We start from the raw sequence: 25,167 nt of genomic DNA, 5'->3' as shown, positions 1-25,167 counted from the left end.
TGGTAGAGCGCTTGCCTAGCAAACGCAAGGCCCTGGGTTCGGTCCCCAGCTCCGAAAAAAAGAGAAAAAAATGAAAGTGAATAAAATAAAAACAGAAAGTCAAAACTCAAATTGCATGGTCTCTTCGTGTAAGGCTAAGTAATATCCATTGCATATGCAATGTTCAATATTCTCTGTGGCATATATATATATATATATCTCCATTCATCCATCATCTAAAACTTAGTGGCTGTTGTGAAATATATATATATATATATATATATATATATATATATCCATCAGATCAATTCCATTGACTATGTTCCCAGGTGTAGGGTCAACGGGTCATATGATAGCTATATTTTTAATATTTGAAGAGCTGTCTTACACAGCAGCTGTACAGACTGACGTTCCTATCAACATTGCACTGTTCTCTCTGCTCTGCGTGCACCAGCATTGTTCTAGGGGGCTTTAGATAAACCTCTTCTAATGGTTTCATCGTGTCTTCGGTTCGTGTCTTCTGGGTTACAGACACACTTTCATACATCCGTGGGCTTCTTTTCTGTCTTCTGAGAAGTCAAGACCCGCATTCACGATTCGAGTTCCCTCTGTCCCCCTTGGTGCAGAGATGGCCCATTAACACTCTCCACCTTTTATCTCAGTGCTGTCCCTGACTCTACTGTCCATAAAGCAGGTGTCTCTTGTCAGTCAGCTGTGTTTCAGGAACTGTCTAGAGCTTGCCCCCACACTGATGGTTTTTATTCGTTTTTATTTTATGCCTATGGCTGACATGCCTGATGCATGCCTGTGCACCATGTGCTTGTGTATCTGCACAGACCAGAAGACAGTGTCAGATCCTCTGGAACTGGAGTGACAGATGGTTGTGAGTCATGTGGTGGGTGCTGGGAATTTAACCTCGGTCCTCTGTCTGGAAAAGCAACAAGTGGGGGTTGGGGATTTAGCTCAATGGTAGAGCGCTTGCCTAGCAAGCGCAAGGCCCTGGGTTCGGTCCCCAGTTCCAAAAAAAAAAAAAAAAAAAAAAAGCAACAAGTGTTTGAACCACTGAGTTATCTGTCCACACACACACACACACACACACACACACACACACACACACACACACATACATACACACACAGTCTCACACACACACATACACACATACACACACACATACACACACACATACATACACACACAGTCTCACACACACACATACACACATACACACACAGACACACACAGACACACACACACACATACAAACATATACACAAAGACACACACACAGACATACACACAGTCTCACACACACAGACACACACACATATACACACACACATACACACACAGACACACACTCACACACATACACACACATACACAGACACGCACACAGACATACACACAGACACACACACAGACATACACACAGACACACACACAGACATACACACACTCACACACACATACACATACACACACACAAAGACACTCACACACACAGACACACACACACAAAGATACACACTCACACACACAGACACTCACACACACAAAGATACACACACACAAAGATACACACTCACACACAGACACACACACACATACACACACACAATTTTTAACAATGTAAGAGACTATACTCAGCAAAGACGATCTCCACTCTGACCTATTATCAGAGCTGGATGGAAGAGATTGCTATAGGCAGAAGGTGACCTTCAGCCTCCATTGAGCTGCACTCTAGAGCTGCACCTCATTTGATGCTAGAAATTGTTCTAAGGAATAGAGCAGAGCATCTCCTCCACACAGGATACAGTGCTGCTGCTGACTACATTGTAGCATTCCGGAGGCAGAGTTTCTCTACAGAAATGGTGTCTGCAGTGAGAGTACTAATTTGAAAAGAAGAGGTTTGTTTTCAAGCTGCCGATCTTGTCCATCATATAAGTCCTTCTCTTGCACCAGCTACGAGAATGCTCAGCGACAGTTGAAGGCTCACTTCTAGACTCTCCCACGACTGATTATCGCCATTCATTCCACTTAATAACTTCTGTTATCATTGTATCTGCTGGCTAGGTTGTCACCATAGAGTTAACCTCAGAGGAGAGACCCTCAGCCAAGGACTCACCTCCACCATGTTGGCCTACAGACAGGTCTAGGGGGCGTGTTCTTGATTGATGATTGACATGGCAGGGCCCAACTGTAGATCATACCGCCCCTGGGCAGGTGGTCCTGAGTTACACAAGAAAGCAGACTGAGCAAGCCAGTAAGCAGCATTGCTCCATGGTCCCTGCTTCTGCCCCTGCCATAATTTCCCTCAGTAATGGACTCCACATGTAAGTGTCAGCCAAATAGACCCTCTGTGCTTCAGATTACGTTGCTTACCATAGCAATAGAAGCCATTGTCTCTCAACTTCGTTTGGCCATCTGTAACAGCGAAAAGTAATTCTTGATTAAGCTTATTCTACCTAACAAGCAAGCCATATATATTTAATACATATTTATTTAATACATATTATTTATCAATAATATATTTTAACATCTATATTAAAAACCTACCCTGAAAAAAAAGAAAAGAAAAAAAACCTACCTTATAGTCTAGGGCTCATACCAGTAAGATGGCTGATGGGTAAAAGTGCTTGCCCAAAACCTGAGTTTTGAGCCTCATAACCTATATAAAAGTGGAAGGAAAGAACCAATCAGACGAAGTCATCCTCTGACCTCCACATGCATTCATGCCATAGTAAATGCAACACACACACACACACACACACACACACACACACACACACACACCATATATACATAAGTAGATAGATAAATAAATAATAAAATCCAGGGCAAGCACACCACCTAGTGGTACCTCCACTTTAATGGTCACAGGTTAACAGCCTCTCTTTATTTTTCAAGGTATTCGCTTGACATCCAGTCATACGTTCTGGCCATCCCTGGATGCCGCCATATCTGTAGGAAGGATTACCTACAACCTCAATGTTGTCCAGGACACTGGGGCCCAGACTGCATGGGTAAGTAACCACATCTTCGTATTTTGAAATGTGCTTCTCCAGACCCTATCTCACAGAGATACAACAGGAAGGAAGAACGGGAGGATGATCCTCTAGAACTCTGTGTTCCAGCTATATATAGAAACATCTCTTTTCTCATCAATTTTTATACAGGAATCTGCTTGCTACAGTTAATGATCTGTCTTCAAAAGAATTCCTTGGAATCAAGCCTAGTAGCACATTCCTATAGACCTGGTACTCAGGAGGCTGAGGCAGGAGAATCATGATTTCGAGGCCAATCTGGCCTACAAAGCAAATTTTAGACCAACCTAGGCTCTATAGCAAGAGCCTGTCTCCAAAGAGAAAAGGATGAAAGAACAAAAGAAAGGTCTTTTTTAAGTCATAAAAGATACAATTTAAATAATATATTATATACATGTGTATCAAGGAGTGTGTGTGTATGTATGTATGTGTGTGTGTGTGTGTGTGTGGATAGATAGATAGATAGATAGATAGATAGATAGATAGATAGATAGATAATGTCTGGGGGCTAGAGAGATGGCTCAGTGGTTAAGAGCACTGACTGCTCTTCCAGAGGTCCTGAGTTCAATTCCCAACAACCACATGGTGGCTCACAACCATGTGTAATAAGATCTGATCCCCTCCTCTGGTGTGTCTGAAGACAGTTACAGTGTACTCATAATAAACAAACAAACAAACAAGCCTCTAAAAAAAGGATAATGTTCAAAGGAAGAACAATGGGCATTTATAACACCGCACACAACTTTTCTTAAGAATAAACTCCATTACTACATCTAAAAGGCTGATATACTTTTCTTTATCCACTCTGAAAATAACCATAACTTGGCGAGTGTGGTGGCACGCACCTTTTATCCCAGTACTGGGGAGGCAGAGGCAGAGGAGGATCTTTGTGAATTTGAGGCCAGCCTGGTCTACAAAGCAAGTCCAGGACAAACAGGGCTCTGTTACACAGAGGAACTCTGTCTTGAAAAATACAAAAACCAAAATAAAATTACCATGAAGTGCTCTAAAATTTGACATCTAAGGATTTTATATACCAAAATCCATAGCCTTAAAAGACCTAGCACCAGAAAGCAGGTAAAGAATGGAGTTACGTGAACATACATGCATGTTGTTAGGGTATTTTGGCTGGTTAGTTAGTTGTTTGATTTGACCTCGTCAGCTTGATAAAAGCTAGAGCCATCTGGAAAGAGGAACTCTCAACTGAGAAAATGCCTTCAATAGGCTGGCAAGTCTCAGGGGAATTTTCTTGATCGATGGTTTGTGTGAGAGGGACCAGCCTACTACTGTGGGCAGTGCCGCTCCTGGGCAGGTGACACTGGGTAGCATGGAAAAGCAGGTTAAGCACAGTGTGGCAAGCAAGACCTTCTTCCCAGGCCTCTACTCAATTCCCTCCTCCAGGTTCCTGCCCTGGCTTCCTCTCAGTGATGGACCATGACACAGAAGGGTAAACCAAACCAAACCTTTCTTTTGCCAGCTGGCGTTGGGTGATAACAACAGAAAGCTAACTAACACAGCATTATACATAAAAATTAACCTACACCTGGTTCCACTATAGGAAGTCCTAGTCGATGATAGATAACCTCAGATTTCTGGGACCAATCATCACATTTGCTAGCTGAAACTCACTATAGTTGTCAATACCCATCGACTGGGTCTTTTCCATGGTAGGCAAATGACGTGAGTCCCCTTGCCATTTGGGGCAGTCAAAATCTTAAATTTTTAATTCATTATGAATTTGGCACTTGTTCCTTAGCTTCTAAGACAGCGTGGGAATATCCCTCTGGAATCTGGTCACATGGGAGTGTTCTTTGCTTTGCTTCTGCCTGACTAGATAACTGTGCACGGCCTCTGAAGCTCAGAACCACCTTTCTAAAGACAGGGAAGGGGAAAGACAGTGACTCACTCACACACTGGCACACGAGACGCTAAGTGTCTGGGTTAAATTTTACCTTGGTTTTTTTTTTTTTCTACCTCCTAAATCCTTGAGCTCATTTTATACACAAATCTATGTCTTCTGATGGTTTTCCCATAACAAATGATTACACTAGTAATGGCTCCCACTTATTCCACATTATGGGCATTATGTATAGGGATGCCCTGGGCTCTTCATCATCTGATATAATGTTCCAATATTCCCAGAAGAGTCGGGGCTTTGAAGAGCGTGTCTTTCCAGCTTCCCGTTGGTATGCTAAGTGATACACCAGGCACCAAAGGTTACTTTGTTTCCATCTTGTCCTGTACCTAAAGCAGAGCTTGTCAATAATGTTTCTAATCCATCTCTTGGTATCTTCACTTCCCTAGCCAATGCCCACAGTGTGTCTCTTGCTCTGGAAAATAAAGCATTGGGATTTAAATATCCTGACCGTTCTGTCTATTAATTGCTCTATTCCAGCTTTACTCCAAATTCTGATTTTATTTGTGTTGCTGTGACAAAATATCCTGACAACAAAGCAACTTAGGGAGCAAAGGGATTTATTTTACCTTATAATTCCAGGTTACATCCACCATTGTGGGGAAATCAAGGCAGGAACTTCAAATAGTTAATTAAGTACACAGTCAAGATCAGAGAGAAAAAAATATATGCATGCTCACTTGCTCAGTGGTTTGCTTGTATTCAGCTTGCTTTCTCCCCTCTTAGAGAGTTCAAGATCCCTGGCCTAGGGAATAGTGCCGCCCATAGTGAGCTGGGTCTTCCCACAACTTAAGACAACGTCTCCTGACAGACAAGCCCAAAGGCCAACTTAATGTCGACAGTTCCCCACTGACGCTCTCTTCCCAGGTGATTCTAGGCTGTGTCTAGTTCCAATCGTCACTAACCATCAAGCCTGCCCACTGACACTGCATATGTCGATGCCAATGGATCTAGCATTTCAGACTCAAGTGTTCAACTCTGTAATCTATAGAGTGGCCCCATGCTTTCCGAGTTCAAGGGTGGCTTTTGGTACCAAACATAACTATGATGACATTCACTTCTCACAGCCTTCCTGTTAGACCAGAAGGAGTATTTACATTTGCTTTTATCTTCCTCCCTCATGAAAACTAATGGGATGGTGCAGTTATTGGCCTGGCACAGCGTAGACAGGAACAAACTTTGTCTGAGAAGTATTAGGAAAACTAGTGTGCCCGACTGAAAGAACAGACGACCACATCCAGACTGCGTGAGAGCATTTTCAAAGTAGGTCTCCTATAATCAAGGGCAGGTAAAACGGTGCCTTACTCTGAGCTCCTTATTAAGCATGGGCATCATCTAAAACAGGACTGCAAACAGGGCTCACGTCCTTAGCATCTGCCACCGCTGTGCTATGCCAGATGCTGACAAACATTTCAAGGTTCTCCTTCAGCACCGGAATTTGAATGCTCAGGGATTTGCTTAGAGCAGACCCAACGGCCAGAGAGGAGAAAGATGAAAATGGATGTCCGACATCAATTCTGTTCTCTGGTGAGGCCGAAGGTTACCTCCCTTTATCTTCGTAATCCAAACATGCCAAGTGTCACAAAGGGCTTCCTTCCTTCCTCTCAGGAAGAAGATAAACCCTTTCCTTGGTTGCCCATTTTACCTCACGCACTTTGTGGCCGTGACAAGTTTGGTCTTGGCTATCACTTTACAATTCCGCGAGGACCAGGCCAGCTGCTGACACAGGTCCATCCCCCTATTCTGAGGAAGCACACTCCCCGCCTCCCTATGACCTTGTGTTGGCGGCAGATGGGACACCCGTTTCCTTTATCGTACAATAAACACATCTGTCAGCAGCATCTCAGGCTCGCTGTGGGAAGTATTTTTATAATGCCTGACTCTGGGAAACAAGTGAACAATCCTGAAGACCCAGAAAACACCAAAAGCAAAACGAAAAAGATAAAAAAAAATTACCCATCATCTTCTAAAAATAAGAATAAGGCACACATTCTCACGGAGTGGGGAAATAGCTTCCTAAGAGAAGATGTTTTTACTTCAATTTAATCTGACTCACCCTAATTAAAACTACTGCTACTTTTTCAAACGTGCTTATAGAGAAACTTATTTTTAACTAATCGCATTCGAGCCCAGTTTGGCTCCGCAGCACAGGCTGCTGTTCCAAAGCTCACTGAGAAACCCAGGCTGGCTTTTAAATGCTGGCAAAAGTCTTGCCTCAGCTTCCAGACTGGTCAAGTGACAGACGTGCACCGCCACCTTTGGTACTTAGCAGCCAATATTTGAGGTGAAACCCGCTGCTTTTCATTCACACATTCCTTTGTTTGTAACTAGTCCGGGATGCAATAGTTTTGTATTCAGACAACACAAGAGTCTGAATGTGTGCAAAAAAAAAAAAAAAAAAATCACATACACTACAGCTCAACTGTGATCCTAGCAATTCATTTCAAAGAGAAGTGGTCTTTTGAAGAGGCAGGTAGGTAGATAGGTAGGTAGATAGGTAAGTAGGTAGGTCGTTGTGTATGTGTGTTTACCTGTTAGATTTTATGCACACCACATGCATGTAAGTACCCACAGAGGCCAAAAGGGGGTGTTGGATCCCCCTGGAACTGGAGTGATAGATGATGGTAAACCATCAGGTATGGGTTCTGAGAGCAGAACCCAGGTCCTCTCCCAGAGCAGTAAGCACTCAGGCCCCAGAGGAGAAACTGTCTCTCTCACTGTCTCCCTTTCCAGCTCAGTGTTGCTGTCTTCCATGAGACTGGGTTGTGGGCTGTGTTGTTTCCATTCCTCAGTCCTTCCTTTTCCATGCACCGTATGCCTTGCTAGGTGCCACGTGCTTTGCAAATGCAGAGCGGATCTGTGAACCAAAAGTCATTCTGTCCTGCCAGTTCGAGTGTGCTTTAAGGGACAGAAAACGCCGAGTTCACGTGAGAAACTTAGCCCACGTCGGTCTCCCAGACAGAGAGTTCCGACTAGAGAGGTGCCTGGAGTACCCGGGTATAAAACTGCTAGCACTGGGCAGTGAGCTAAGGCGGCCTGGGCTCAGACGACTCTAAAAAGATAAGGCTCCAGGGAGGGCCTCCTGCCTCTTGCTGGGCAGGAAATGAACTATCTTATTTTAAAGGAACAGACCAGCTTGTGATCTGCTGACAGCTTATGATACGTGTGCAAAGCCCTGACACGGAGGCCACCCACCAGCGGTGACCTACAGGAACCCTGATAGCGACCTAAAATAGTCTCGTCAGCTACTTCGGCCTCGCGAGGCGTCACAAATGTGCCCCTGAAGCGTATTCAGTGATGGCTTTCTCAAGCGCAGTTGCTGAGAAAGCCAATTCTGCTGCCCACTCTCCAGGGTGACACAGGATGATCTCAGATGCAGAAAATAAATGTTTACTTGTGCTTTAATTTCTTTTATTTTAAAACCACAATTAAGTCATTTTCATGTATCATTAAAAGACCCCACTTAGGTTGTAAAGTAAGGACCCTCTCCATCCCCATATTTCTGCTACCTTTTTTTCCCAAAGCCCCTTCTAGGATTAGCCAGCCCATAAAAGGAAACCATGTAGGATCACCTACTCTAGCTGCACATAATCACACATAGGCCAAGGCTGGTCACATTGCCCATGACCCTCTAAGTTACAGATGATTAAGAGGGACTGACAGAGAAATCAGTTGTACAGGGGCCCCAGTGAGGATCCCAGAGCTATGAAGACACTTGTCACTTGCCCTGTTTGCCCACCATTCTACATCTGATTGCTTCCAAAAGCCCCCCTCCCCCCAGTACCATCCCTCAGGAGGGAGTGGGGCTTCAACACAGAAATCTGTAGGGAACCCCTTGCCTAACAATAGGCTTTCAAATGAGTGGGTCATACATTGGGTCAGGAAAAGGAGTTTCTGCAGAGAAAAAAAAAATGTGTTTCCTACAGAGTGGCTGCTGCTAGGGCTTTAGGAAAACCCCTAGGGGGCAGGCATTACCAACAGGTCTTCGTTCTTAGCACAGCAGCGGTCAAACATGAGGAAGGCCAAGAGCCTATGAAAGGCCACTCCTTTCAAAGATGGACACTCCTCAAGGTTCCTCGTTAGAAAGAAACCTAGCCGATCCCTCCGGTCCCTCCGTCCGACTAAACCTTATCTTACTTCCTCCTGAGAACACAAAGAGATGCCATTGCCAGCTTGGAAAATAACAGCTAAGAACTTGACAGCCTTAAATGAGTCAATAAGCTGAATCAGCGACTTGTAAACATCTGTAAGCTATGAGAAAAAAGAAAAGCAATCATGCAGAGACGTTAACACAGACTAAAGTCAGAGCCAACGAGAATCCTTCCCTGTGACACCCATGGCTGTGTGACTTTGTTAGCTTACCCCTCTGTACCCCAGTTTCCTTTTAGGGGTCTGGGGGCATGTGCTTGTCATTCTGTTTGGGGTCTAGAAGGAAAGTTAAGAACGATGATGATGATGACGACGACGACGATGATGATGATGATGGTGATGATGATGATGATAACGATGACGATGAAAACAATAGGTAAGGGCTGGAACTGTGGATCAGTCAGAGAGCTTCCTAGCATGCACAAGGGCCTAGGGTCAACCTCAGTGCCAAAACTTACATAGATAGGTAGATAGATAGATAGATAGATAGATAGATAGATAGATAGATAGATAGATAGATAGATAGATAGATAGATAGATAGACAGACATAGATGATAGATGGATGGAAGATAGATAGATAGATAGATAGATAGATAGATAGATAGATAGATAGATAGATAGATAGATAGATAGATAGATAGATAGATAGATAGATAGATAGATATAGATGATGGATGGAAGATAGATAGATAGATAGATAGATAGATAGATAGATAGATAGATAGACAGACTGATTGATCAACTGATCAATTGATTGATTGATACATAGTGATAGGTAGATAATAGGTATGGTGGTAGATGATAGGGTTCAGGAGCATCATCAAATAGAAACAGGTGAACAATGAAACCTTTTTAAAAGCTACCTTTGGCCCTGGCTGGCACAGCTCTGATTTGCTGAATGGTTGTGTAAACGCTGAGCAACTCTTCCTGGATTCTCATACTGAGGTGCAATGAGACCTTGGCATTTAACGGGTAACGATCCAGAGACACACTTAAAAGTCTACGTCTGGGTTGGGGATTTAGTTCAGTGGTAGAGCGCTTGCCTAGCAAGCGCAAGGCCCTGGGTTCGGTCCCCAGCTCTGAAAAAAAGAAAAAAAAAGTCCACATCTGGGCTAAGGCAGTCAGGTGGTACAGCATGTGTCCAGTGTGAACAGGGCCTTGGGATGGATCTGCTGTGCTACAACAAGTAAACACATCTGACTCTTAGACCCGCTTTCATGCCAGTGGGTATAAACTATAGAAAAATGCATGACTGTGTTCTAAATAGAAGAAAGATCAATCACTTACAAGGGTATGATTACCTTCTCCTAACCTGATTGAAGCACACATCAGTTCTAGTGGATATTTGGCCCATGCATCCTTCGGTCATAATTTACTTATAGTAAAAAGTTTTCTCCTAGTAGGATATGGTTATTTAAGCTTTTTAAAATGCCTTTCTTGCTTCCTCTCTTCTTCTTCCTTCCTTCCTTCCTTCCTTTCTTCTTCTTCTTCTTCTTCTTCTTCTTCTTCTTCTTCTTCTTCTTCTTCTTCTTCTTCTTCTTCTTCTTCTTCTTCTCCTTCTCCTCCTCCTCCTCCTCCTCCTTCTCCTCCTCTTCCTCCTCTCACTCTCTCTTTCTGCCTCTGTCTGTCTCTCTGTGCATGCGTGCATGTGTGTGTGCACACAGGTATGGGTGTGTGGAAGTCAGGACCACCTTAATGTCAGTCCCTTCCTTTCACTTTGCTTGAGAATCTCTTGTGTGCTGCTGTGCACACCACTCTGTCATAAGTGACTTAAAGGACAGTTGGCCCCTGGCTTCTGAGCATTCGCCTTTCCCTGCCTCCCAGGTCACCGTAGGAGGGCTGAGATCACAAGAGCATGTTCTGCAGTCCAGGTTTATTGTGGGGTCTGAGACTCCAAGCCCAAGTCCTCATGACTGTACATGGAGTGATCTATCCCCAAGCACTTTCCACACACACACACACACACACACACACACACACACACACACACACACACACACACACACACACACACACACACTCTTTCTCTCTCTCTCTCTCTCACACACACACACACACACACACACACTCACACACACACACACACACACACACACACAAGCCTGGCTTCTTTCATTTAACACAATGCACCCCAGATCTGTGCAGCTTGCCCTTCATGGTTCTTCCCAGTGCTCCATTCTGTGGCTGCCCACAGTCTACTCACTACGTCAGAGACATTGGGGCTATTCCCAGTGTGGGACCATAAAGGCTAAGGATGCTGTGGAAATTTAGGTAACAAGCCTTTTTGAGAGCATAAGTTTTCTTTCACCTAAATAAATACTTAGAAATAGGAGAGCTGGGCTACATGTTGAATATAAAAAATAAATAAGAATAAAAACTTCCAAACCACTTTCTAAAGTATCTGATCATTTTCCTTTTTTTAATCTTATTTATTTGTTTGTTTGTGCTGTTCTGTATGAGCACATATGTGCTGTAGTATGTAGGAGGAAGTCGGAAGACAATTTGGGGTGGGGGAGTAGGTTTTCTCTTTCCAGCAGGTGGGTCACAGCGATTGAATTCAAGATCTTGAGATTTGACGTCGGGCACCCCTAACCTCTCAGCCGCCTCTCCAGCTCCTCTACTGTTTTGTTGTTGTTGTTGGTTTCTTGTTTTTTTCAACTGTGTATGAGGGCTTTGTCTGTTGGTGATCCATCGTTAAAGCCAATATAATTATTTTCTTAATTTCTTTAACCATTCTAAGAAGTATCAAATAAGCCTTTTCACTACTCTAACTTACATCTTGAATGTCCTTATTTCTTTTTTTATAACATCCTTATTTACCCAAACAATTTCCTCTAAAATAAATGTCCCCACTCAGCGAACATACTTGCCAAGGCTCATAGCAGAGAGCACCGACTCTGTCTGAGCAGCTCACCGGAAGTCACAAGTCAGACCCGGAGTTGGTGACCCGAGACTTGGCCATTACCTGATGATAACCCTTGACCCATCTTCCATTTTTGTATAGCTACAGATAGGTCGTGGTATTTTGAGACTAACTTTCAGCATTTCCTAGATAACTCTCACCAATGCTCACTTCTGGGTCAGCACAGTTTTTCCCGTCTAGACACAAAGATTAAATAGGCATCTGCCTACGACAACCCCTCCTATCTGCCTTCCTGGGCAGATAGAATCTTAGAAAGACATCAGCTCACCAAATAGTTGAGATTCAAAACCATTCTTGGCTACCAGTGCACTTATAAATGCTACTCCTTACACAGAGGTGTGCTGGAATGGCAATCTCAGCCTCAGACTCTTGTACCCATTTGCACACCTCGAGTCAGTTTTCCTCTGTGGTTAAATTTGGAGAGTTCTTTAGATATATCAGACGCAGGCTGTTGATCAGACTTGTGACCCACGAGTCCTTTACAGTACACGTCTCCCCTTGTGCCCTCTAACTAGTACGTTTGCAAGGTGAGGCCAGGGGAGGGGTTTTCCTTCAACAAATCGTGCCTAGGAGTCTTTGGCTCACCCAGCTTCCCACAGGACTTCTTCTAGAAGCTTCACAGTTTTAGGTTTTATATTTAGGTCATGTTAGCTTCTTTTGGGGGGGTCTGGGCAAAGATGTGGATCAAAGCTCATTTCCAATAATTTCAGCAACATTTGATGGAGACATTAGTCTTTTGGTTTTTGGTTCTGTGTATGTACACGTGCACGCACACGCGCCTGCCGGCCTTCCTTCCTGTGTGCACAGGATATCATGTAACCAAGGCTGGCCTCAAACTCGGTAAGTAGCTGAGACTCACCTGGAACCCCTGATCCTCCTAAATCTACCCCCCAATGCATGAGCTGTCACACCCAGCTATAGCCACATTTCTTTAAAAGACTTTCTGTTTACTGTACTGCTTCGGTGGGAGTCTAGAAAACAGTTTAAGCATTAGTGTGCTTCTCTTCTGCACTCGGTTGGGCATGTCCGGCCCTTCAGCACTCCCATGCTATATACCGATTCATCCGGCTAAGGAGTAAATTACTCTCAGTTACTCCCCTCCCTCGTGGAAACTGAGAAGCGTATGTCCTCCAACTCAGACACCGTCAAAGTCATTTTGGTTACACCAGGACCTTTGCCGTCCCACACAGGGTCTGTTTGTTCATGTCTGCCATAACATTACGTAGGATTTAATTGCTGTTATCTTGCCTCTATACATCACTCAATCCCACTGTGGTCAGAAAGCAATCTTAATATGATTTCAGTCTCTCCAAATTTGTGAAGACTTGCTTTAAAATCCCGAGCCTACAAAAACAAATCCCAAAATATCACCTCTCTTGGAAAGTGTTTGTTTTGTTCTAAAAAAAATGAAATGAAATGAAAGGTGTGATCTGAGTCCTTCGGCAATGCTCTGTGCCAGTGAGGTCAAGTTGATTGACAGGACTGTTCAAGGTTTCTCTAGCCTTAAAGATTTGACGGCCACCTACTCCATCAATTATTGAAGAGAAGGGTTGCAATCTGTGGCTCTGGATTTAACAACTTCTTGGAGTTTTACAGAGTTTTATTTCATTTCCTATGACGATTATCAGGTTCATTAAAGTTATGATTCATATTCTCTTGATGAGCTGGCATCATAGCATGCACTGTAAAATTATCTTTCTTATCCCTGGTCAAAATGTCCTACTCTGAAATCTACTTGTCCGATGAGTTCTGCCCACCCCAGCTTTCTTGTGATTGGTGGTGTCTTAGCTACTTTTCATTTTTCATAAGATTTATTTATTTATTATATATAAGTATACTGTAGCTGTCTTCAGACACATCAGAAGAGGGCATCAGGTCTCATTACAGATGGTTGTGAGCCACCATGTGGTTGCTGGGATTTGAACTCAGGACCTCTGGAAGAGCAGTCAGTGCTTAACCCCTGGGAGGATCTCCAGCCCTTTAACTACTTTTTCTATTGCTGTAAAACAAACAAAAAAAATGCCATGGCCAAATCATGGCATCTTTTTACAGCAACAGAAACAAAATAAAGTGTTTGATTAGGGCTTTCTTACCGTTTTAGAGGGTGAGTTCATGACCTTTTGTGGCAGAAATAAGCACAGTGGTAGGCTCCTATGCATGGTGCTGGAGCAGTAACTAAGAGTTTACATCTTATCTACAAGTTGAAAGCAGAGAGACAGAGACTGACCTGACATGGGCTTTTGAAACCTCAAGCCCACACCTCCAAAAAGGCCACACCTCCTCCAATAAGGCCATGGCTCCTAATCTTTCCTGAACAATCCCACCAACTGGGAACAAGCATTCAAAAATAGAAGCTTATGGGGTGACCCTCATTCAAAGCACCACAGGCAATAACACGCTACATTCTTTTCTCCTCTTTGCCTTCAACATATTTGTGTCTATATTTAAAGTGAGTCTTTCCCAGTGTGAGAGTGCTTCCTTGTAATTCCAGCACTTGGGAAGTAAGGGCAAGAGGTTTGCCTGTGAAATTTGAGGTCAGCATAGTCTACACTGTGGGCTTCAGACCGGCAACACAGGGAGACACTGCTCAAAAATAAACAAAGAAATAAAGTGAGTCTTCACAAATGTGATGTATTTTTCACGTGTGTGTGTGTGTGTGTGTGTGTGTGTGGTTTGCACTAATGTATGCATGTATGAGCACATGTATATGGATGCCAGAGGCAGATGTTGAAAGCCTCTCCACCACTAAGGTAGGGCTTCTCAGCTGAATCCAATGCAACTAGATATCTAGTCAGCTTGCCCTGAGATCCCTTGTCTCTGCCTGGCACTTATATGGGTTCAAAAGATCTGAACTCCAGTTTTCACTCTGTGAGGCAAGTGTTTTTCACACTAAGCCATCTACCCAGTTCAGTTCTTAACTTTTCATCTAGTGTGATAACCCACACCTTTTAATTAAGGTATTTAGACCATTTATACTTAATAGGGCAGGTTTATATCTACTATCTGATGTGCTTTCTATTGTGTGCATCTGTTACTTTGTCTCCTTCTTTGCCTCCCTTTTAATTATTTTATATAATCCTACTTCATATCAACTTGTTTGTTGTACTATTTAGGGGGTTAGGCATTTGCTTCTGTGTATATAAAAACACATTGCATTTTCTGCTGTCTACCTTCAAGTCACATTACACCACCCTATGCACAGACATCCACAGCATCATGTTTCCATCCTGCATCCCAGGCCTGCTGGTCTAGTTCTCTATACTTCACTACAGTGTTTCATAAGATATCAATGCAGCACTAGCAATTTGGCCTCAACCAGCCATTTTTAAGCTCCTTACAATGATGCCCAGCATTTTTCATTTCTTTGTATGTCTCTAGATCTCTATCTGCTCTCATTTTGCTTCTTTCTGGACAATTAATTACATTTCTCTTTCAGACCTTCCATATCTAAAACAATCTTCATTGCATCTTTATTCTTTACATATGTTACTGTTTTAGATGGTATTTCAGATTTGCAACAGTGTTTCTGTACTTTAAAGATAAATGTGCCACTGTTATCCAGGTGCACTAGAGTCCAACCAGGGAGCCGTTGTCATGGTAACTGTACTCTATTATCACTACGTGTTGGTTTTGCCTGCTTGTAAGATATACTGGTCATCGATTTTAAGTTTGCAGTGGTGTGTGATTTTCATCGTGTTGCCGTTCTTCAGGGTTCTTTGCATGCTGGGAACTGGACATTCAGCAGCTCCATCAATTTTGGGAAAGACTGGTTCTAAATTTCAATGTCTTTTCTCCTTTCCCCTTGACATCATCACACAGCTCACGCATGCTCTCTGGTATATCCAGAATTTTCTCTGTGTTTCTTTTTGTCTTTACTGTTTGCCTGTAGATCGAACATTTGTCAGTGTCTGAGCAGCCTGAAACTGGATACAGTGTGTTTTGTCTCAAATGTTGCATTTCCATATGTAAACTTTCAGCTTGGCTTTGGGTTTTCAGTACACCTCTCCCTAACACTTTTCCTTGCTGCCCTCTTGAATATATGGAATAGAACTGTAACTTTCTCAGTCTTTGCCTGACACATGTGACCTCTCTGCTGATTTTTTTTTTCCCTTTTCTTTTTTTCGGAGCTGGGGACCGAACTCAGGGCCTTGCGCTTGCTAGGCAAGCGCTCTACCACTGAGCTAAATCCCCAACCCCTGCTGTTTTTAATTATCTAGTTTTTCTCTTCACTACTCATGCCTAGTTAGTTCTGACTGAATTCAAATATTGTAAATTTTACTTTGGTTTGGTGTTTGATAAATTTGTATCTTTTACCTTTGTGTGTGTGTGTGTGTGTTGTGTGTGTATTGTGAGCATGTGGGGCTCAGAGAACAACTTGCAGGAATGGGTTCTCTCCCTCCACTATGCTGGTTTCGGGAGTCAAACTGAGGTCCTTAAGTTTGGTGGCAAGCACCTCACCCTGCATTATGCTTGTATTTCTTAAGTTTTCATTGCAAGCGTTGCTTCTGATGAATCTCTTGCATCCTTAGCTCTGTCTCAGGCATTTTGGAGGGACATAGGCTTATCCCAGACTAGGAGGGACTTTGTGCAATTTAGAAAGGGCCTGATGCGGGGTTGGGGATTTAGCTCAGTGGTAAAGCCCTTGCCTAGCAAGCGCAAGGCCCTGGGTTCGGTCCCCAGCTCCGAAAAAAAGAAAAAACAAAAACAAAAAAAAAAGAAAGGGCCTGATGCACACACACACACACACACACACACACACACACACACACACACACACACACACACACACCAAGAGCTTTCCTGATACCTTTTTAATAAATCTCTGCCCTCCTCTCTCCCTCTCCATCTTCACAGTCAGCTGCTCTTCTCTGGGCAAAGCTTAAAAACTTTAGCAAGGCCTTCCATTTATGATCTGGCCATCCCTGTCCATTGAGGCCAAATGGAAATCAATCTGTCCCCGCCAAAGTAGACTATTTGGAATAAATCCTGAAAGTATCCAGGAGGGGGAGCTGTGGGCGCTAGGCTTCTTACAACATGTCCTCGGTTGGCTTATAAAGCCACCGCACCCTCCTCAGGCTGACACCCAACCCTCTCCTCCCCACAAAGACAGGGCTGTGTGGCCCCCTCTCATTTTTTTTTCTTTCCTCATTTTTTTCCTGAGTGTCATTAACTGTTACCGTGCCAATCCTAAAGGAGGAAAACGTCAGAATAGCAGCCCGGAGTTGTAAGAACCTGCATTTGCTGTCCCCTACCTTTCCAAACCCAGGAACACCCAGCCAAGTGGATGGCATGAAACTGAATGTCAGAGGCAGACGTGGGCTCTGCTAAGGGAAGAAAGGCACTCGGCCAACAAAGCTCAACCTGGGATGCAAATGCAGAAGATTTCAAATGCCAGGCCCACGCTCAGTCTACCGATCCCTCACACTGCCAGTTGCTGAGCAACCCAGACTGAGATTTTTTTCTTCCTCCTTCCCTCCATTCATTCATTTACTCACTCATTCGTTCATTCATTCCTTGCTTCCTTTCAGTTTCTCTTTGGGGGAGAGAGTCAATATGAATTCTACCAAAATGAGTTCCATTTGGGAAGTTCTCATTCCAGCACCGTGTTTTCAAAAGTGACGGACTATCCAAGTAGCCATGAACAGGAAGGCTCCTTGTCTGCTCACCTTGCAAATGCCTCCGTCATCCCCGTGTTGAGCCTGTGCCTGTCTGGTTGCTTAATAAGGGTCTGTCGAAGAGGCACACAGGCAACAGACCTCTAGAGCATCTGCTGAGCTTTGAGGACTGGCTTTGCCACTATTGTAGAAAGCCTAGATTCAAAGCATGCATGCCTTTAACGCCACCATTCAGAAGGCAGAAGCAGCCTTTTCAAGCCGCAGGCCAGCCTGGTCTACTTAGTGAGTTCTGGGACAGCCAGAGGTACACAGTGAGACCCTGTCTTAAGAAAGAAAGAAAAAAAAAAGCAAACATGTCAGCCACTTATATTTTGAATAGAAGGGGCCAGAGGAAAAATCTCCTGCACATTGGACAAGTCAAGTCTCCCCCTGCACCCCCTCCCCACTGTATCTGCACATTACCAGTCATCTCTTAAGGGACCAACATACTGAGAGAGCCGCCAGCATCATTCAGAGAACAGCCTTCCTCTGTGCTTAGAAGTCACCTTACCTAAGCAACGCTTCTATGGTCTGAATAGTTACATCCTGCCCCCATGCAAACCTGCCCGGTTTGTTACTGTAACAAAACACCTGAGGCAGCCTAACTTTATAAAGAAGAGAAGCTTACTTAGCTGACAGCTCTGGAGTTGAGGCATAGTGCTAGCAAGGGGCTCTACTGCACCATGGCAGAAACTTGAGTGGAAAAAAGAGAGCTAGGTGTGGGGAAACTGCGGGTTAAGGTCAAAGTCTACCATTGACCAGATTGCCTTTGGGAGCTTGGCATGTCATGGGACTTTCTTCATTAGCAGAGCTCCTCCCTCTCTGATGGGGAAATTCTGAGCTCTCACATATACCTCTACCACACGGCCTCAATTAGCTCATAGGATCCATGTCCTTTCTCCTGGTAAAACCTGAGCTTTTTAGTCAGCTAGCACCCGAGATTCCTGGAATTCTTACCCATACTAATGAGGCATTTTGGTGCCCTCAGCCCTCATCCAATGACCTTTGCCTATCCTGGATGTCCCCACCCTCGGTCCGCCCAAACTCTTCAATCACCTGTAAGTAATCTACCTTCTGATAGTTGATCCCGGTGTGGTTATTACCTTATGTACTTACAGGGCTTCCAAAACCCCTCTTAGTCGTCTCTGTTCCCACTGCCCTTATGGACTGTTTTGGTCTAAGATCCACAAGAGCAGGTAGCCCCACAGAAAGGAAGCCGGGGGCTGCCTTTTATAGCAACTCTATTAGAAGAGCAAATCAGGATCTCAATCAGACATACCTCAAAGTCCCTGCTGAGGACAGACAGTGAAAACTCACCCAGTTGACATTAAGCCCAAGTCAACATAGCTCAGTCGTACACACACACACACACACACACACACACACACACACACACACACACACACACACACTGTAAACAAAGCAACACATAACAGGAGAGGAAATTCATCCTCAGCTAGGCATACCTTACACTTCTGCCACTTGCTACCATTTTAAATCATGTCTTGTTCTCTTGTTCTTTGTTCTTCCCTGCTCTTCCCCTCTTCCCTGTCCCTCTTTCTCCATCCCCTCTTTCCCTCTACGTGCTCATGGCCGGTCTTTCCTCTCCTCTCCTCTTCTCTTTTCATTAAACCTCTCCTCGTGGAAAAAATAATAATAAATTATGTCTTGTTGGGACATTATCCCAACCCGACTCCTTGATAAATGTCACTCCCCATCAGTATGTATACAATGGTAGTGTTTGTTGACTGGAAAATCCTCTGGGGAAGATCGGTCATAGCTCTAGTTCAACAGAAGTGGAAAATGCATACTTGTTCGCAACCATCTCTGGATGGAACCTGACTTCCTTTGCTCACCTTAAGTATATCCTGGGAGACTAGAGAGATTGCTCAATGGCTAAGAGCACCGGCTGCTCTTCCAGAGAAATCTCAGCACCCACATGGCAGCTCACAACTGTCTATGGCTCCAGTTCCAGGGGACCTGACATTCTTTCATAGTCATATTTGTAGGCAAAATACCAATCACATAAAAATAATAAAAATAAAATTATTTTTAAAAAATATGTACATCATGGAATGGCTCAAGTCACCATCCCACTGTACCTCATAAGCCTCACCCTTGCTGCTCCCAAGTTCAAATCCCAGTCTCCCTGAAGTCTCCCCTTCACTTCTCAAGGGCTCTAGCAAAATGCTACTCCTCCCAACCTTAGATTTTCAAGACAGGGTCTTGTTATTAACTCATGATGGCCCTGAACTGACTGGGTAGCCCAGGCTGGCTCCAGTGTGTGATCAGACCAATAGGGCCTTCGATTGTTTTTTGTCTCTGGCAACTAACACGCCAAGTGGCTAACCGCATCTTGTAGCATGTCCTGGCTCAGTCTAGAATGAATGGATTAATCTGGTCTGTTTGATTATTCCAGAGTGCCCAGGAGGAGCAAGGGCACCATGCGGTGGCAGGGGCGTTTGTGACGAAGGCATGGAAGGGACTGGAAGCTGCTCCTGCCAAGTAAGTTCAGAGAACTGCTCCACCCTGAAATGCTGCCTCCCCCTTCCCCACCTGTTGACTGACCTTAATTACGAGCCCACACGAAGAGTCTCTAAGAATAACAGTGTTAAAAGATGAATTCTCCATGTGCAACAGAGTCATCTCTCCCTCTTGTATCCGCCTATAAAACCTGGAGAAATATCTACAGAATGACCCTCTTTGAAGACATAAAATGGGATCACATGTAAAGCTGTCTTATGAATACATATAAGGCTATAAAGTTGTCACTTCTTGCTGTTGTCAATAATCATCTCGACCACTAGGCTACCTTTGGGTGCTGTGCTCCCCACCCTGGGCCAACCAGGAGCATGTGGCCATTGAAGAAATTCTTAATCTAACAAAAGGGACTCTTATAAATCCAAACTGTCGAGGAATTAAACGCAGGTCCTCCTGACGGGAATTGAGTTCAGCTGCCTTCAGGGCAGAACTGGGAGTGTTGCTGTTTCATTTGAGGTGAAGCTGTGGTGGGTCTGTGAGCTCTTGTTTATATCATTGGGTGGACAGCCCTCCTCTATAGGGCTCGAGACCCTTAGCAAAAGAAAATTAAAAAAAAAAAAAGACTACCTTGGCGGTTTTTTGTGGAATCACTAACGGTGGGAGTGGGGGTGTCTCCGACTCTTTAGCTTACTCTTGGGACCCTTCCCTCCTGCTGGGCGCCTCCTCCAGCCCTGATATGAAGATTTGTGCCTAATCTTACTGTATCTTGTATGCCATGTTTGGTTGATATCAGTGGGAAGGTCTGCTCTTTTCAGAAGGGAAACAGAGGAGCAGTAGGTCTGTGGGGGAGGGGAGGTTAGGAAGTGGGGACTGGAAGGAGTGGAGGAGGGGAAACTGTGGTCAAGATATAAAGAGATAGATGGACGGATGGGTGGATGGATAGACAGACAGACAGATAGATAGTTGGATAGATAGATGGATGGATAGATAGATAGATGATAGATAGATAGACAGACAGACAGACAGACAGATAGATAGATAGATAGTTGGATAGATGGATGGATGGATAGATGATAGATAGATAGACAGACAGATAGATAGATAGTTGGATAGATGGATGGATGGATAGATAGATAGATAGATAGATAGATAGATAGATAGATAGATAGATAGATAGTTGGATGAATGGATGGATAGATAGATAGATAGATAGATAGATAGATAGATAGATAGATAGATAGATAGATAGATGGATGAATGGATGGATGGATAGATAGATAGATAGATAGATAGATAGATAGATAGATAGATAGATAGATAGATGTATATCCATATTTTAAAAATGTAACTAAATCAAATAAAAATACATGTGTCCATTATGATGTACATGAAGACTTCAGGGGGCCTCAAGAAAGAAAGTCCCAGGGGAAAGACACACTTGAGAAGCAAACACTGGTCCTGTGGCCAGTGAGTTGCCGGGAGGCTTTCCAGATGACGTGGGAGTCACCTGGGAGGACCCTGGGCCTGACGTCATCCACCTGTGTTTTGCAGGCAGGCTTCAGTGGAACAGCCTGTGAAGCCTGTGCTACTGACAACGTTTTTGGGCCCAACTGTTCAGCAGGTGAGTCTGATTTTTGTTCACTTAAAGCATTGGGAGGGCTTTAAATCCCCAGAGATGGTTACTTTGATACTTAATGGTGGTTTTAGATTTCCAGCCTCCAAAAAGTGTATAGATTAGTGTTGTTTTAAGACACAAAGTGTCTCAGTTTTCCATTGTTGTAACAAAGAACATGAAACTGGAGCTTTAGTGAGGAGATAAGGTCCATGCGACTCAGTTTGAGGGCCAGAAAGTGTCTACGCACCACATTTTCTTTATCCATCCATGGGTTGGACAGCTCGGTTGGTTCCATTTCCTTGCTATAGAGAGTAGAGCTGCAGTAGACACAGATGTGGAAGTGTCTCTGTGGTAGGACATGGAGTCCTTTGGGACTATGCCCAGGAGTGGTATGGCTGGGATATAGGGTACATCTAGCAGATGTTTTCAGTTTTCAAGAAAATCCATAAACACATATAGACACTCAGCCCCATAAGTTCCTTGGCATGTTTTGTAATACATTTCACCTGCAGCAGAGGGAAGACATCCTCATTCTGATCCCCAGGGTTGTTTTGTTTGTTTATTTGTTTTTACTTATTCACTTTACATCCTGCTCGCTGCCCCTCTCCTGGCCCCCCCTCCCACAATCCTTCCCCCATGTGCCCCTCCCCTTATCCTCTGAGTGGGTGGGGACCCCCTTTGGGGTCTTCCCACCCTGGCACATCCTCTCCCAGTAAAGCCAGACAAGGCAGCCCAGCTGGAAAGAACATAGCCCACAGGGAGGCATCAACTTTTGGGATAGCCCCTGCTCCAATTGTCCAGGACCCACATGAAGACCAAGCTGCCCATCTGCTACATATATGCAGGGAGACCTAGGTCCAGCTCATGTATGTTCTTTGGTTGGTAGTTCAGTCTCTAATAGCCCCATGGGTCCAGGTTAGTTGACTCTGTTGTTCTTCCTGTGGAGTTTCTATTCCTCTAGGGACCTGCAATCCTTCCTTCTAGTCTTCCAAAAGAGTCCCCAATCCACTGTTTGGTTGTGGGTGTCTACATCTGTCTGAGTCAGCTGCTAGATGCAGCCTCTCGGAGTACAGTCATGCTAGCCTCCTGTCTGCAAGCATAACTGAGTGTCATTAATAGTGTCAGGGATTGGTGCTTGCCCGTGGGATGTGTCTCAAGTCTGGCCAGTTATCAGTTGGCCATTCCCTCAGGCCCTGCTCCCTCCCCCAGCCCTGCATTTCTTGTAGACAAGAGAAATTGTGGGTGGACAGTTCTATGGGTGTGTCCTATTGCTCTACTGGGGCTCCTGCCTGGCTATAGGAGGTGGCCTTTTCAGGTTTCATATCCCCAATGTTGTGAATCACAGATAAGGTGACTCTTGATTCTTAAGCACCTCCCCTATCCCAGGTCTCTGTCACATCCTGGAGATCCCACCCCCATCTCCCCACCCCTTTTAGTTGCAGATTTTAATTCATTATCATGGCCGAATAGCCATCTCTCCTGTCCTCCCGGACACCTGATCCTGAACCCCCATTCCCCTCCCATTCCCCCCACCGTTCCCCCTCTCCATCTGCCTCTTGTGACTATTTTATTCCTCCTTCTAAGTGAGAGTAAAGCACCCTCACTTGGGCCTTCCTTCTTGTGTAGCTTCTTTGGGTCTGTGGGGTGTAGCATGGGCATCCTGTAGTTTACGGCTAAGACCCACTTATCATGGATGCATGTCCTTTTGGGGACTGGGTTTCCTCATTCAGGATGATATTCTCGAGTTCCATCCATGGGATTGTTGAAGGCAAGAGTTCATTCTATTTTCTCTCTAGCAGCCTGGATAGTGTTAACTGCCTGGGAAATACGGCTGGTGTTAGCCAGATGAACAAATGCGTGTGAGAATGAATGCATGACCCCAGTAACACTCTCCTGACCCAGAAGCATAGTTTCATGAGGTAACAGATAAAAGGGTTAGAGCCAAGGCTTAGACCCGGCAGAGCTCTTGCTCCTGGGTCGCTAACTGCAACAACTAGTTAAATGTGTAAAACGCGTTCTCTGTGTGTTTCTTACCTACGGAAGCAAGAAATATCGCCATCTCTAGGGAGTGCCTCATGAGACAGAGCCATTACCATTCTCGGTATGAGTTTCTCCTGATCCTAAGTGTTCCTTCACACCTGGTCCACAAAGACCATTCCACAGGAGTCCTAGCAGAAGCGAACTGAAACCATGTCTTGGTAGTCCGCGTGTTTTTAACGTTTACGCTGCTTTAAAGGATAGCAACTAAAATAGAACTCACTGATTAGAAATGGCATGTTCGTATTGCCTTCTACAAGGCTCCCTTCCCCACCTCAATCAACCAGGAATTAAACCATATAAAGTAGATAAAACTGAAGTGGGGAAGGGGGAAGCAAGAGCCCAGCAGCCCAGGAAAGCTGAGTGGTTGTGTGGGAATGAACAGTTAGGATGAAGATAAGCCATGTAACCTCCAGAATACTGAGGCTGATAAGCACAAACATGGCGGAAACCGCAAACATTTCCAAGCGAAAGAGGATATGCGTCATGTCTGCGCCACAGAGAATGCAAAGGCAAAACAGATGAGGATGGTTTGGACCCCAAGTGCTTTGAGTAAGTGGAATTTTACGCACTGATCATTTAAATGAATAAAACGTATTATTTATTCTTGTTACTTTTTTTTTAAGATTTGATGTGTGCATTTATGTGTATGCATGCCACAGGACATGCGTGGAGGTCAAAGGACAAACTGCTGAGGTCAGCTCTCTCCTCCTGGGGATTGAAAGGTCGTCAAGCTTGGCCTCGAGCACCTGAACCTGCTGAGCCATCTTGCTGACCCCAAACCCTCAGAAAATTAAGCCCAAAAAGAGACCCAGGGAAAAAAGTTCTTCAAGTTCTAGACTTCAATAGAATTTCCTGTGATTTTTTTTTCCCTTATGTGTACTGTCCAACCTAGTATCCATGGGCTCCTGAAATGGAGCTAAAACATCTGAGGAACCGAGTTTTAAAATTTGGCTTACTGCTGCATTTAAGTAGAAATAACCAAATGAGGCCAGCGAGTCTCACATTGGACGAAACACCTTCATACATCATGGATACGGGAGTGGCCAGTCAATTCAGACTGGCCTGAGTCTCGAACCAACTTCAAACGCTATGTGACTTAGGGTAGCCTTCCTTATTATTAAACAGGGCTGTTATCTACTTCCTGGAGGTAACAACCCAGCCAGGCTCTTAGTGCATCCGGGGAAGCACACATTGCATGGGTAAAGGAATAAGCAGATCATGACCGCTGGTCATTCCCCAGGGGCAAGACCTGAGGCCTTATAGACCCTTCCAGCCTGGTGCCCACTGGGTACTGGCTTTGCCTCACCCACCACAGTGCTGGCCCAGCAGGTGCTCCTGTCTGAAAGAGGCACGGCTATCTTGG

General features: G+C 44.4%; 1 protein-coding gene and 1 pseudogene across 2 annotated transcripts in view; one reads left to right on the top strand and one right to left on the bottom strand.

Moving 5' to 3' along the window:
- LOC116885576 overlaps positions 1 to 2,116 on the bottom strand; it is a 3,647-nt pseudogene extending 1,531 nt beyond the window's left edge.
- Positions 1 to 25,167, top strand: part of Stab2 (stabilin 2) — a 179,249-nt gene that overhangs the window by 10,004 nt on the left and 144,078 nt on the right. For both annotated transcript variants that reach the window (XM_032910792.1, XM_032910783.1), the window contains exons 3-5: positions 2,890 to 3,005; positions 20,088 to 20,173; positions 21,701 to 21,770. In XM_032910792.1, the coding sequence (XP_032766683.1) occupies positions 2,890 to 3,005; positions 20,088 to 20,173; positions 21,701 to 21,770 (272 nt within the window). The remainder of the gene's footprint in view (positions 1 to 2,889; positions 3,006 to 20,087; positions 20,174 to 21,700; positions 21,771 to 25,167) is intronic.

The sequence above is a fragment of the Rattus rattus genome, chromosome 1, assembly GCF_011064425.1.
Source record: "Rattus rattus isolate New Zealand chromosome 1, Rrattus_CSIRO_v1, whole genome shotgun sequence".
NCBI classification, from domain to species: Eukaryota; Metazoa; Chordata; class Mammalia; order Rodentia; family Muridae; genus Rattus; species Rattus rattus.
The sequence above is the reverse complement of the archived record's forward strand: the minus strand, read 5'-3'. Positions and strand labels throughout refer to the sequence as shown.